The sequence below is a fragment of the Rousettus aegyptiacus genome, unplaced genomic scaffold (assembly GCF_014176215.1).
Source record: "Rousettus aegyptiacus isolate mRouAeg1 unplaced genomic scaffold, mRouAeg1.p scaffold_m13_p_5, whole genome shotgun sequence".
NCBI lineage: Eukaryota > Metazoa > Chordata > Mammalia > Chiroptera > Pteropodidae > Rousettus > Rousettus aegyptiacus.
This window is the reverse complement of record NW_023416308.1, coordinates 106,045,985-106,061,349: the sequence shown is the minus strand read 5'-3', so window position 1 is coordinate 106,061,349 and position 15,365 is coordinate 106,045,985. Positions and strand designations below refer to the sequence as shown.

The 15,365-nt window shown below is 47.9% G+C and overlaps 1 protein-coding gene across 3 annotated transcripts in view; it reads right to left on the bottom strand.

Annotated features, from left to right (window-relative positions):
• Positions 1-11,809: 11,809 nt before the first annotated feature.
• TTC17 (tetratricopeptide repeat domain 17) overlaps positions 11,810-15,365 on the bottom strand; it is an 86,029-nt gene continuing 82,473 nt past the window's right edge. For all 3 annotated transcript variants that reach the window (XM_016146842.2, XM_016146843.2, XM_016146844.2), the window contains 2 exons: positions 13,677-13,820; positions 11,810-12,952 (listed from right to left, as the gene is read on the bottom strand). In XM_016146842.2, coding sequence (XP_016002328.2) covers positions 12,821-12,952; positions 13,677-13,820 — 276 coding nt within the window. In that variant the 3' untranslated portion in view covers positions 11,810-12,820. The remainder of the gene's footprint in view (positions 12,953-13,676; positions 13,821-15,365) is intronic.

Here is a 15,365-nt window from a genome sequence, read left to right as displayed (position 1 = left end):
GTACACTTCAGTGATTTTCAGTATATTCACATAGCTGTGCAATCATCACCACAATCAATGATAGAATATTTTCATTGCTTAAAAAAAAAAAAAAAAACCCATTACTTTAACTATCGCCCCCAACCTCCCATTACCTCTGGCTCTAGGAAATAACTAATCTACTTTGTCTCTGTATATTTTCCTACTCTGGACATTTCATATAAATGCAATCAGAATGTATAATAAGCAAATTGCCTTCTTAAATTGTTCTTTATTTTAACTGGAATAAATACTTCAGTGTAAAGGAATGAAGCACTAATAGTAGACTCTCAGGCACTAGCAACAGAGATGAGTGTGTGTGTGTGCGTGTATGTGTCTGTGTGTGTCTGTGTGTTGGGGAAAAGGGGAAGATTTGGAGATTCCGATCCTACTTCTGTGCATAATGCTAGCCCATTTGTTTTTCCTTTTCTAATGTGCTTGGAAGGGAAAATGTCAAAAGCCAATCAGCTGCAGAATCCAGGAGAAGGCCAGTGAGTCACTGCAGTGGCTGAGGCCCTGCTGAGCATTGCACAAAGGAAGGGTGGAAGGGAATCTCCTCTCTTTGGGGCTCCCCTCTCAAGGTGGGGGCACTGGAGGGAATAGACCAAATGCTGCTTGATCTGAAGGTGGCAGGTGGGGTGATGAGAAGGGATGCCGTAGTGGATCCCAGAGCATTGCCCCAGAGGACTGCGCAGAGAGGTCATCCAAAGCCCCAGATACTCCTTTAATCCATACGGCCCTTCCATGGGGGCATGATAACCTGTACAGGAAGGGGCAGGGCTCAGCAGTGTTTGTCAAAATGCGGGACTAGTTTGAGTGGTTCACCACATTCTAGCCTCTAAATAACATTAAATCTCCCCCTAAGAAAGATTCTTCCTACTTTTAATTCTCTTTCAAGTCTTTTAAGTCCAGGAGAAAGAACCAATGGTGCCCATGTTTCTATCGCCTCACTGATACTTGTGGATTTCTCTTTTAAATAAGAGAGCGGGTCTCAGAATCAGACTGCAGCAACATTCTCTCTCTAGAATTTAATGACATTGTTTTGGTTCCAACAAATTGATTTTACCCACGATCTTGATCTTCCATGTCTACTAGTGACATAAAGTTTCCATTTTATGTAAATTTGTAAGAGCTTAATAAGTGAGTCAGTTTAAAGAAAAAAATATTAGTGAAAAAAAAATCAGCAGATGGTATACAAATATGGCAAAAATGGTGGTGGTGATACATGAAATAACCAAAGCAGGTAAAAACTGAACTAGAAGAACTTTATGGCCTGTTTTACTTCAGAGAGAGGGTCTGCGACTCAGTGATTCAGATGAGAAATGCCATCGAGGTCAGCCTGGACATGCCTGTCATAGCGCTCGCCACACGTCATCGTGATGGGCAGTTTACTTGTCCGCCTCTTTCACCAGACATAGGACCAGATCTATGTCTCATTTTCCTCATGTCCCCAGTGTCCAGCATGGCGCGTGGCGCGCAGAAATCCTCAGTACTTATTTACTGAATAAATGTACAAATGAATAAACACATGAGGGAATGGTTGTCTTCCATGTTATTGCCCATAATGCTCTGAGAAGTTACCCTCCACCTAGCCATCCATCTGTCCATCCATCCATCCGTGCATTGATCCATTATTGAAACTTATTAGGCAGTTACTATGTGTGAAAACCCTACCCTTAGCTTCCTTATCATGGCTTTATTTTCAGTCAATAAACGATTTGCTTATTGTTTATTTACTCTAGATACTGTCAGCGGTGGAGAGCATGTGTCCTCTTCTTGACTTTAAAGCAGTGATGTTGGACCGAGGCGGGCCTGAGATTGTATCCTGCCTCTGACAATATTTAAAGCACCCGGAGCCATTTACCTTTTTTGAGTAAGTTTCTCTTTCCGTTAAGTGATTTTAATAATATGTGACGTGGGAAAACCCCGAGTCAGCCTCAGCGAATATCGTTGAATCAGTGAGACAGGGAGTGAACGCGTGCAGGGATGAGGGGCTGTCCCCCACTCGGGTTGGGGGTGGGGCCCGATTCCTCTTCCACAGCCAGGACCCTGTCTGCAGGCTGCACACTCAGGATAGGGAAGAGAAAGCCTAAGCCCCAAGCTTTGCTTAACCAAGCAAAAATGGAGCAAATCGTGTAAAAAAGCAGAAATCTAGCAAAATCCTCTCCCACAGTGGACCCTGAAGCTTGTGGCTGGGCCAGCAGCAGGGATCCTTGGGCAGGTGACCCAAGAGATAGACCAACCACTCACTAACTAGGCTGCCGAATGTGGCCGGGCTGCCCCAGCCCCTCCCCTCTCCCCATGTGGGCAATGTGATGTTGGCATGGTGACCAGTCAGCCTGTCTCCCCTTCCTCTGCATCCTGACGTGACAAAGAAGCCCAGAGGAGTAGAATGGGGCCCTGCGGGCTTCACCGCCTCAAGAATGGCAGGGAGAGCTGGTCCAGGAACTGAGGGGCCTGGCAGCTAAACTCCTGCAGTGGAAACAATGGAGCCGTTGCCCTGGCAACCGGGGGAGGCCTCTCCCTGGGCCTCAAGGCTGAGTCTGGGAAGAGGTCTCCTAAGGAAAGGAGGTTGGGAAAGAAGGATGGGGTGCCAGTGCCTGTTGTCAGAGCTATCCGGCCCCCACGGAAGGGCAGTAGGGACCCCTTTTGCAGGAAACGGGGTCAGAATCTCTGTGGACCCACTCACCAGAGCCGTGAGGAAGGCCAGGTGAGAATAGTTTCCCCCACACAGAGTGAGATTCTGCTGAGCGGCCAGTGGACGCTTCACTGCAGGGTCTGTGGAGGGCCTTTCCCTGACGCCCACTGCTCCTGCTCTGAGGCCTCCTGAGGGCTGGTTTAGGGCAGGGGCTGTGAAGTCAGAGCCTGGGTTCCGACGGCATGAGAGGCCCTCTAACTTGGGGCTGTCCCTGCAGATGAGGTTGGTGCAGGTGGGCGTGGGAGCCGGGGTGGGAGGGGTGGGGCCGCATTCTCTGAGCCTGAGCACAGACCCCTGAGAGGCCCTGGGGTGGGTTTTGTAAAAGCATCAGCTTCTGGAGCAAGACAGTCCTGCCTGCAGATCTGGGCTCCATTGCTCCCTGACTGTGTGACCCCAGGGAAATGACTTAATCGCTCTGAGGCTCAGTTCCCCCAGCCGAAAAACAAGAATGATCCTCACCTTAGCTTGTTTGTATTGAATGGAAGAGGCAATGTGTCGCACAGCCTGGCCTAGTGTGGATTAGATCCCTTCCCTTCCCTCCCTGGCCACTTATTTTTCCCTCCGTGCACCTGTGGCCTGAAACCCTGGCAGTATCCAGCTCTACACAAACTGCCGAGATACTCCACAGACGATGATGCACCCCCATTCTCCTTGAGGAGCTTGTCTGTGAGGGTACCGGGCAGGACGGACCCCTGTGGTGGTGACTCGGGTTGTCTTTGAGATGGGCTGGTTACAGATGCCCTTTGCCTGTCTGAATTTTCTCATTTCTCCCTTTGAACTTGGGCTGCTTTTGCCATAAAGAAAAGAAAGCATTAGGAGTGGACGAAGCGCACCTTACAGAAGTTCTGAAAGCTCAGAAATATTGAGAGTGGCCGTGCCACTTAGCGAGTGTCCTGGGCCACTGGCCCATTTCAGATAAAACAGGTGGCTGAGGGAGAACCTGCCTCAGTTGGTGGCCACATGAGCCAGGGCCTCAGAGTGGATGCCTGGCCCTGCACCCCACGCTGCGTCCCCGCTCCACAGTCAGCACCCAACACAACTGGGAGACTGCGTGGGTGTTGGATGAAGGCGGGAGTCACGATCTCGGCCAGACGCGGTCCTTTCAGAACAAATGGGTCCCTCTTGTGGCCACAAGGCCTCATAGCCACCGTTTCCCACCGCCGTGCCCTTGATGGCTGCTCAGAGCTCCCTGACAGGTGTCTGAGGGAGGGACACCAAGTAGAGCCAGGGATGGGGGGCAGGAGTGGCGGAGGCCGCCTGCTAAAATGCAGTGGGATCTGGTCTGGCCTGGCCCTTGTGCGCCCAAAGTAAAGTCATTCGGGCCTGACGCCCTGAGTCTGATTGGAGCAGCAAGACTCTCTCCTGTTTCTTCCCAAACAAGAACAGTTTAGAGGTTGCAATGTAGCTATTCTGAGAACCTCGCCGCACTCGGACTGCACTGCCCAGCTGAGGTGAGAGGGCTGAGGGGACCAGGCATCCCCAGAGATGTCACTCACAAAAGTAATCTCCTAGTGAAGACGATTGCACAAGTTGTCCACATACTATTTCTGGAGAATCTGTTATGTCGTAGCTCTGGGCTGGGCGCATTGTGGGGTGTGGCAGAAACTAAAACACCAAGAAAACCGTCCTGGTTGCTCTCTAGCACCCTCGTTCCAGTTAGTGTGTTCATCAAAGAGAAGATCTCACCTGAGATCCTTGGATTGGTTTCAGGGGGTCCGTGCATCCCTGGAAATCATAGGCAAAATATGACCTCAGGAGCATTTTGCTGGACGAAGGTTCCAGAGCTGTCATCGAATTCTCAAAGGACTTAAAAGAATAAGAACCACAGCAAAGGTGAACGAGAGCAGAACTTTCTCCTCCAACGCTGTATGGATGAGAAAACAGTCGCCTTGGAAGAGGGGAAACGTGCTCAAATTCTACTGTCTGCTCCCCTCAGGGGCTCCCTCAGACTGTCCTCAGGGACAACCTTAAACTGTGGAAGAATCTCAGGCTCATTCGTTCCTGACCACGTCCCGTTTTTGTCCCTGGAGTGACCCAGCTTGATCACCTATCTCGGTCACCAGCTTTGCATCCAAAGCTATTGACTATTAGCCGTTTCCAAAACTTCCATTTATCTTAACCAGGCCATGGTTTGTCACCCTCAGGAGTATTCAGGTGAGCAGGACAGCATTACTGCAGGAATTCCTGAAACTTCCTTCAGAGCTCAGAGTGGGAAAAGTGTGGATAAAGGTGTGGTTTTTGAGGTGGCTACTTGGAAGGGCCTGATAGGTCCGTAAAAAGTCAACTATGTGAGTCTATAATGATGACTTAAAGCATAATAGATAAACTGGCAATACTCAAAAGATGAGATAAAGGGTCAAAGAATGGAGAAGTCACAGTGTCCAGAAATGTGCCGCCATTCATACAGCATTTAAGAGATATTTATTGACATCCAGTCTGGGCTCCAGATTAATAGGACAGGAGCTCGCAGTGTAGCAGAGGAGACAGAAACACAGAGAATCACCGCGGGACCACGTGAAATGCGTTGACAGAGGGATAACCGGGGAAGTGAAAAACCAAAAGTTTACTCAAAGTGACCCTTTCCTCCCAAAGTGACAAATCCTTCCAGGACTGTGGGGTGGACAGACAGCACAAAGCAAATATTCTGCCTGTCTGGCCCACTGAAGTCAAAACTTGGAAGAAGGCTGTGGTAGGTCGTGTGAATGGCCCCAGCTCCCCGCGCGTCCCTGTATCCATGCCCACTGCCATGTGACTGTGCAGTGCTCTCTCACTGAGGACAAGTCGTAATTCGCTGCCCCTGGACAAAGGATATCAGCAGACGTGACACAAGCAGGGTATTTAAAAGTGTCCGCGTGATTGGGCTTATTCCCTAGTGCCTCTGCCATTGCCAAGAGAATGCCGGGCTAGCTCACTGGTCCCAGAAGAGGATGGGAGGCATAGGGAGCCAAGTCGCCCCAGTGAGAGTGCCCGGCCAAGCCCCACCTAGAGAAGAGCCTCCTTACCAAGCTCCAGTTGCAGAAGCAACCCCAGTGAGGTCAGCAGAACCCCTGACCCCTTTCTGAGTCCAGCCTTGACCAGCCTACTCCTAGCCAACCCAAAGACAGGTAAGATATAATAATAAATGACTATTGTTTTAAGCCACTGAATTTTGGGAGTAGTTTGTCACACAGTGGTAGCTGACCGATACAGTTATTTTTATCAGAGATTTCAGTGAATTTCCCCTTGTCTAGCTATATGAAAGGTCAGGCACTGCCCATAAAGAAAATCCATTCATCACTCAATAACTATCACCGAGCACCTGGCATGTACCATGCTCAAAGTGTTATGGCAGGTAAAACGTCCTCCAGAGCTTGAAGTCTCTCTCAGCTCCTATGACTCTGTGATCACCAGGTCCTGGCAAACTCTCCTTCATCTACCTTCCTCTGATCTTTTACCTTCCGCCCATCCCCAGGGCCAGGGCCCTGCCTCATTTGTGCTCCGTCTCTCCTTGCCCATCCCTGAACCAGCATCCTCGCCAGCTCCGGCCCATTCTCACATGGCTGCCAGCATAGTCTTTGTGGGAGGCCAAGCCCATCATTATATTCTTCCCAGCCTGAAAGTTCTCTGTGTCTCTCCATTCATTGTCTTCAGGACAATGAATCGGCACTCAGTTTAGCTTCACCCTCCTCCCCCCAGACACCACTCCCAACCCTCTCCTCATCCAGGCTGGAGGGACATCTCTCTTTGGGGCTCCTTACATCTCCTCTTGTCCATCAGAGTGCTGCTTGCCCGCTGTCTGCTGGTTGCCTCTTTACTTGCTTGCCTCACACACGTCACTGCAAGCTCATGAGAGAGGAACTGAGTTGGTTTTTGTAACATCTCTTTTCCTCTGTGCTTACCACTGTGTCTGGCATATGGCAGGCCCTTGTCTTGGCTTGGGTTGCCCAGAAGAAGACTCTAAGAATTTTGGTACAAGTTATTTATTTGGTGAGTGATCTGAGGAAACACGGGTAAAGGAAGCGGGGTGGGGGGGATGCAGTGCGACCCGGGGTGAGGAAAACCAATGAAGGGCGTCCTTTCAGGCCAGTTGCCCCTGAGGGATTCTGGGAGAAAGTGTAGAACAGAGTGATTCTACTTAAGCATCCATCCATGCACCCCATCTGCTAGGTGCATTAACTATGTAGTGTTGCCCAGAGGTACCACAAGGGCCAAATGTACTTCCACAGCCAGGAAAAGTCCCCTGGGGCAGGTCCCAGCAGGCGAGGCCAGCAGCCTTGGGCATGTAGAAGTGGGTGCGAGGGAATGTGGCACCACAGCTCTGGTGCAGAGACCCCTCCGTCTGAGAAGTGGATGTGAAGGAAAGAGCACCCCAGGCAGAAGTGACGGTGTTTGAAGGCACTGAGGCCTTAGTGTGTGGTGTGGCGGGACCTGCGGCTGGTCCTTGAGACACCTCCAAGTACTCGTTTAGCCAAAAGAACCAGGTGGTGCCCCTTTCACACCCAATTTCATCCAGAGCCCTAAACCCGGAGCCTCATCAAGCCTTGAGGAGAAATGATTATTTCCTAAGGAGGAGGAGATGAGAGGTCTGCTTTAAGGGTCCCGCGCTCTGAGGTCTGCTGGATGGGCGCTCTCTGGGGATGCGTTTCCTTTCCCACTCCCACTCCGTCTGTGGTCCTGGTGATCACACCCTTGGGGCTGGGGGTGGAGCTCGTCGTCTGGGGCAGCGCTCTCCCACGGGACTTCCTGATGATGGAATTGTTTCACCCCTGCACGGTCCTGCAGTAGCCCTGGGTGGCTGCTGAGCCCTCGAAACGTGGCCAGTGCAGCAGAAGAATGGAAAATTGTTTTTTTTTTTTAAATTAAATTTATTGGGGTGACATGGGTTAATAAAATTATACAAGTTTCAAGTGCACGATTCTATAATACATCATCTGTATGTTGCATTGTGTGACTTTTAAATTTTATTCCATTTCAATGAATTTAAATGAAATGTCAACAGGCAGATTGGTTAACAGCTACCGTACCGGACAACGCAGGTCTAGGGGCTCCATCCACTTCCCGTTAGTCTCTCCATCCTCTGAGGCCGACGACTCGGAGCTCCTCAGTTCGTGAGCATCCCTGAGCCTGGAATGCCGTGGGGTCCACCCCCCTTAGTTGCTGAATTTGGTCCTCAGATGCTCAGCCTTGTGTCCAGCTGCCACCTGCAGGATTAGGAGAGCAATGGGCAGAAATTGGCTGGATCCCTTATCCCGGGGCCCCCTGGTCCTCACTAGCCTCACCCCAAGGCACCCGGCTGTAGTGAGAATGACCTGGACACTCAAACTTTTGGAGAGGTCTCATTGGAGAAGCCCCAGGCTTCAAATGTCTGCCTTTTTTAGGAAGCTAGCATGTGATAAGGGTCTGACTGGGCATTACATTCAACAGGGGTCTGGCCTTTGTTTTCCAATAATAAAAGATACAATAGAAGAAATTTATAAAACAAAACAAAACAAAAAACCAGAAAGATAAAAATTTTCTCAGATATTTCTATTAAATGCTCTCATGGGCAAGCTCCTTACCTCCCCGGCTAGGAATCAGTGTTCTGAGCAGTCAGTCTTTTGAATCAGGGTCCAGAAATGAAACAAGGGAAAAGGGAATTTATTTCTAGAATTAGGAAAAGATTTTACGGCAGGATTGAAAACTCCTGCTGATAAGGAGAGCTAACATTTATTGTTTGGGAAGTGTGCGCCTGTCCCTGTTCAGAGCGCTTCGTATAGGGGGTCCGGAGCCCTGGGTGGTTCAGAGGTGGGCTGAGAGGCCGGGCAGCACCTCCGCAGGTTGAACGGGAATGGCTTCGCCACATGGCCTCCCTGTTCCAGTCTTCCCTCTGTCTTTTAATCGCTGCATATTTACAGTCTCTTCTCCATGATATTGCTGTAGCTTTTCTAGGGTATTGCTGGATCTGTTCACCATTAGTTCAATAGTTCAGTAACTATTTTTTTTTTTTAATTAAGCAACTGTTTTGTGCTAGGTCCATATATTTTTAGAGCAGGGGATATAGATATTAATTAGACATGGAGCAAAGCATCGATGAGATAAAAATGCAGAGCTCATTTCCATACAGTGTGATGAGTGTCACCAAAGAGGTTACCACAGGTGCTGTAGGCACATGGCATCCTGTGACGTGTGACCAATGGCTCAGAAAATCAGTGTAATATGAAAAAAGGGGAAGAGTGGGAAGAGTTGGCATTCAGGTTGTGGGAATAGCATGATCCCAGGCACGAAACGTGGAAGTTTGATGCATGTGGGAAACACTAAATTGTAGTTTAAAGAACAAACTGGGGATCGGCTCTCCACGTTCCTCAGGACAAAGCCCAAACTCCTCAGGTCTACTTACGATGCTGTCCACAATCCAGCTCCAGCTTCATCTCTTACCCCTCTCCCACCCACACTCTATTCTCCCACTGAATGGAATTACCTGCAGTGGCCGGCTCAGTGCCTGGCACATAACAAGTATTCAATCCATGTCTGTTGAGGGAAAAATCAGTGGCAGAAAAAAAAGCATAAAAAGACAGGCAGAGGCTGAGCCATGAAGAGCTCTGCTTGGAGTGTCCAAACCGAGGTATGTGCACCTAGAAAAGTCTACACTGTCTCAGGGGACTCCTGTAATAGATTCATCAGAGAACTCCATTTCTGCGTCTTCAACATTCAGGCTTCTGCTGGAGTGGACTCCGTGTTCTCTAATCTCTCTGTCCTGTCTCTTTAACTAAATTGTCTCTCTGAGGACAGAAACCATGTCTGTTTCATCCACAGTGTTTGACGTCACTAGGGTCTGAATTAAATGTAGGTAGAGCTGGACTTGCCTGGTTGTATCTCCACAGAAGGGGTTAGATCTAGGGACGGCGGGGGCGGGGGGCATGTCTGACCATTAGAATAACCACGGAAGTTGAAGCTAGAAGCCAGTATTCCCAGATGCTGGCTTAACCACTGGTTGTGAGATGACCACAGGCACAGACATCAGAGCGGAGTTGCCGGAGGCCCAGGGAAGGGGGAGCTGGCCCCGCCAGCCTGGCTCCACCTTCTTAACCAGTGCTGCAGGGCCCTTGGGCAGTGAAGGGTAGACTGCATTTTCTCTATTAGCCTCTTAGCCAGATTGAAAGCAGGGAGCCCGAGTAGGGGGTGGTGTGTGTGTGTGTGTGTGTGTGTGTGTGTGCACGTGTGCAAGTTTTATTGTGGAGAAGCAAGATATTTGGTTTCCCTTTGATTGGTTTCCTAAAAAATTATGAGATGTGGGTGGAAAGCCCTCAGAACTCCAACAGCAGGAAGAAGAGGAACATATTAATTGCACTGTCAATCATTCAGCATTTATTGTTTACTATATAATATAGTGCAGTAAATGCTAGGAGACATAGACACGTGACGTATGAAAACATATGGGAGAGACAACAACACACCCGAAAGCAAATAAGGGACAAACAAATGCAGCACTCACTAGAAATAACTTATACACGAAAGAAGTACAGTGGAGCATTTAAGAGCACTAATTTAGGCAAACCTGAGCTTGGTCTGAGTCTGAACTCCACGTTAGCTGTGTGATCATGAACCTGTTACTTCACCTGTGAGCCTTGGTGGTCTCATCTGTAAAGCAGGGATGATATCGTCTACCTCACTTTGTAGTACTGAGGGTTAAATGAAAGAACGGGCGCACAGGGCATGGTGTGTACGAGTCTACAGTGGTGTGTTTGGGCTCACACCTCGACTCCATCCCTTCCCAGCTGTAGTCTTGGGAAAATGATGTAATCTCAAGTTTTCCCATTCTTAAAATCAGAATAATGGTAATACCTATCCTTTTGGGTTTGCACGAGGCTTAAATGAGTTTTCTCATGGAAAACTTTCAGAATAACCTTGGCACATACCAGGAACTCAGGGCGTCTACAACAGGAAAGTGACTGCTGAATTATTTACATAAGAGAAATGAAAACCTATGTACACACAAAAACCTACATGTGTTTAATGCAGCTTTGTTCTTAATCTCCCCAATCTGGAAACATCCCAATGTCCTCCAACAGGTGAATTAACGATGAAGCACTATTCAGCAGTAAAGAGTATTGAACCGATTCGTGCCACATGGAGGAATCGCAAGTGCCGTATGTTAAACGAAAACTGTCAGACTCAGAAGGCTATATACGATTGCAATATATGGCAGTATGGGCGAGGGCAAACTACAGGGAGAACACAGCAGCAACTGCCAAGGGCTAAGGGTAGTGTTTACAGAGGGGCAGCATGAGGGAGTCTTTTGGGGGTCATGGAAGTTTTGTTCTTAATTAAATGTTGTGGTGGCTGTGGGACTATGCAACTGTCTCGAAACTCACAGAACTGTACACCGAAGAATGAGTTTCATTGCATGGAAATTAAAAAACAAACAAACAAAAAACCAAAGTTGTTTCAGGAAACACTAAACACCAAATTGTAGAGAGGCGGGGAAGCAAGGAATACACTTAGACACACACGTGAGTTAATTTATAAGGCTCCTCCTGATGAATAAAGGCTCACTTTATTCAACAGATAAACTTGTTCTCAAAACAAATCTGATAAAACTGTTTGGACTGAGCCGGAGTCTAGCTGCATAAAGGACAGAGTTCACAGGTATGTCTGATTGTTCATCTGCTTCTAGGTACTTCCTTGGTCTGTGCTAGGACCAAATGCTCCGAGATCAATGATCTTGTATTTGAGATGATTGGTGTCTGATAATGTTCTAGGAGAGTCTCCAGAAATCCTGTCCCAAAAAGAAGGCTCAACTTTATATTGGTAAGACTCTCACCAAAGTTCTCCGTGAACTTCAGATCTGTGCTTACCTGAAGGGATGTGACCTTGTAGCTTATTCTTCCTTTACCTGGAAGGTCAATTATGTACCCAATTGTGAACATCTGCTGATTGTGCATCTATCCCGGTCAAAAGTATCATGCTATTAAGTTCCTCAACTATAAAAACCCACTGGTGGACTGTTTCTCCCCTAATCTTGTTGTTGTGGAAAAATAAATACAACCTAGGACTTGAGATCAAATCCAGAGTTATAGGGAGGCTTCACAGTTGACCACATCGGCCTGGTTCTAAAGAAAAACCATACTACAGACCTATTTTGCTCATAAACAACTTTTATTTTTGTTCTCAGTATGTGCCCTTGAAGATTCCAAAATGTCTGGAGCTTCTGATTCTCCTGGGACCAGAGGTAACAGCATTGTACAGAAACACTCAACCTTGGCTCGTCGCTCCCTCCTGAGGAGCGAGTTCGAAGGCCTCAGGGAGAGAGAACTGACACTCACGCCTTGTTCCAAGATGGGAAACACAGAAACAAAGAATTAGTAAAACATAGACTCGGTCTGTAGAGGACTTCAAATATACATATTCTATATATATAAACTTGTTATATAGGATTTCCATTTATTGGTTTCCTTGTGATTTGTAATTAAAATACAAATGATATAGATGTTGTACACGGCTGATTTCCCCTCTCAGCCCCCCTCCCTCCCCAACATAAATAACATTACAGAGGTCAGGTGATCCTACGGGTTTTTGCTGTTGTAAATGTTTTAACGTCATTCCCCCCTTCCTCCCCTGCAGACTACCTCTGAGCGTTTGTAACACAGCAGCATGGAGCGGACAGGACTGGGGCAGCACGGAGAGCTAACGCGCTAATGGAGAGGAGCGCGCCCGGAACGCGGCCCTCCCCGACCCGCACCCGATGGGCCTTTGCGTTTCCACCGACAACAGAGGCTACGAGGAAGCAGAGGATGCGCGTGCGGGTTCGTCCTCCGCCAGAGGAGGAGGCAGGCTGGACCGCGGAGGAAAGCCCTAAAGGCCTCAAGGTTTTGGAGACAGAGCACAGCTCCAGAAATGTCTTGGCTCAGTATTTACACAATATCTTTAAGCTGCATTCGTTTTAAGAAATTTGTGTTTCTGAAGTTGGCTGTGGGGAAAGGAGCTTAAAACCCAAACCAAACCAATGTGCACAAATGTAAAAGTTCTGTTATAAGTCTTATTCAGTTATTTTCACACACATCATTAAAAGTAGATACCGACAATGATTGGTTTCTTATTTTTTTTTTTTTGAGGAGCATGAGAAAACAGGGAGAAAGGAGGGGTGCGCTAAGGGGAACGCCGCCCCTTCTTCAGCATTAAGTGACACTGGATGGTCTGTATTCGGTTCTTGGCCGGGACGAACTCGGGCTGCAGCTTCAGCGTCGACTCGTACCACACCAGCGCCTTCTCAAACTCCTCCTGCGAGGGGAAAGGACAGTGAGAGAGGGTCCTACCACCGGACTGAACGCACGCCGGGACTGTTTCTCCTCTGCGCTGGTGACAACCCTGCAGCATTTTCTCAGTGGACCTAAACCGCTGAGGGAAACTGGGGTCCAGGAAGAAACCACCACCTCCGCCCCCACCCACAACGTCACAGGGCCGCAGAACCAGAGGGAAAGGGGAGGTTGGCATGTGGTGAGCGCCTACTATGTGCCAAACACACAGAGCTAGGAACAGGGAGATGAAGAGCAGCGTATTCCCTAAGGAGCAACTAGTCTGGGGGAAGAGGCAAATACTTCAACAAAACATTATAAAATGAGGTGAAAATGTGGCAAGAAAAATAGGCACAGGGCATCATGATGCATTGATAGGTTCCCGGCCCAACCCAGAAGAGAGTGTAGTGAGTGTATCTCCACACAGTTAGGTCAGGTTTTCTGGAACAGGTAATGTCTTCAGAAAACTGTAGGTAAATCAGACTCTACTGTTAGCGTTAAACTCATGCTGAGGAACTACGCAGTTGTGAATACTTAGATGAATTTCATGTATTATTTAAAAAAACTCACAAACCCCTTACCCATAAAATGTTTGGTAGAGCTAGTGATTTTAGACACAAAACTTACATAAAACGACACAAAAATTAGTCAAATAAGGTTTGAAATTAAAGATATGCAGCTGGTGTGCTCTGCTCACACGCCAGCCTCACCATTGCCACGTAGACGTTGCCCAGCGTGAAGTGGTTCACAGCGAAGTGTGGCGCGATCTCTACCGCCATGGTGGCTACTATGACGGCGTCGTTCCAGAGCTTGGCGTTGTGCAAGATGTTGGCCAGGCTGATCAGGGGCACATCCTGGGAGAGCAAGCGGAATGGCGAGAAGGGAGGGACGTTGGTTTCTGAGCTTTCGTTCTCGGTTTTTGTGATCATAAATAACACGGTGTTTTCTGGAAAACGACGGAGCAGTGCCACTCGACATGCTCGTCTGCTGTTTGCTACTGGTCCGTGACAGATAAGGCGCTTGCACCAGAATATAAACCAATGCATACCTCTTTCACTGAGAAAGTCTTGCCTCAAAACACAAACAAAACAAAAAATGCCAGCTGAGTAAACAACCTCGCTGAGTGAAGCTACTGGTTTCCATTCTGGTGCAAGCTCCTGGTCTCATTTCAGATTGGTGATAAATAGTTAATACACTGACACCTGTCTACCACAGGCCACACTTTGAGTGGTGCTGTCACAGAGCAAAAGTATTTTCTGCAAAGACCACTGCACCATCTGAAGCGGGGGCTGACAAGCTTTGGTCCACAAGCTTGTAACAGAGGCTGTCTGGCCTGCAAGCCTAAATTTCTTACGATCTGGCTCGCTGCAGAAAAAAGTTCTCTGATCTCTGATCTAGAGTCTTGGGCCTTCCCTGTCACTTGGCAGTACAGAGAATAATGGGTTGAACAAGTAGCAAGGTTATTTTCATCACAAATATTTTTCCCTTTAAATGTGTTAGCTGAACAACTGCTGTCTATACCATACTGTACTGGGTTCTATAGGAGATACAGAAGAAATTGATGATAAAAAAAAAAAAAGAAAAAAGAAGAAAAAAAAAAAGGGACTCATCTTTGTTCTAACAGGACACTCATTAGAGTGCATGTCATTATATGAGGTCTTAGAAGTTTAGTAATTTGCCTAAGATCACAAAACTAGCAGGAGGCAGAGCTGCATTCAGAAGTCAGCGGGGCCCGACGGGAAAGCCTGTGCCCTCCACTCCTCCACATACTGCCTTTATGAACGGAGAAGACACAGGCCCTGTCTTTAGGAAGTATGAGATCTGGAGATGAATGCAGAGCGCTGCACATGTGGATACACATGTGCTGTTAAAAAATTGTACATTCTCAGTCATCATCACAATAACCAGCTTTTCTGAAAAGACTGATGTTACACAGGGTTAGCTGGTCTGGTTTTGTGTGTCTAAAGGTGAAGTCAGACAAAGAATAGGAACTGGCTGGTATATATGAAGAAAGAAAACTTTGCTTCTGTTTCTGTGTCTGGAAGCAAGTGTCAGTAAGGAGCATAAACAAAACAAGTATAACAGGCCTCTAGCTAGGCCCAGGGGGCTAGCTAAATCCAGAACAACTTCTAGGGTGATGGCTTGCCCAGGCCTGTGTATTTGCTATACCTTGGGTGGCTCTGACGACTGCAGAAGGGGTATTAAATGACGTAATTCTTAGAGTGATCTTGAAACCCTCCCTCCATGTTCTCATGGGTGTAACTCCCAGGCTTGCGGTGGCCTAACCCGGGTTGCAGGCTCTTCTGCCCTATCCTATCTTAGCACTTTGCCACTTCCTTACTGGTTGAGTATGAGGAAGGCTAGTTGAAACCTCATAAACCATGGGGCAATGGCAAGGA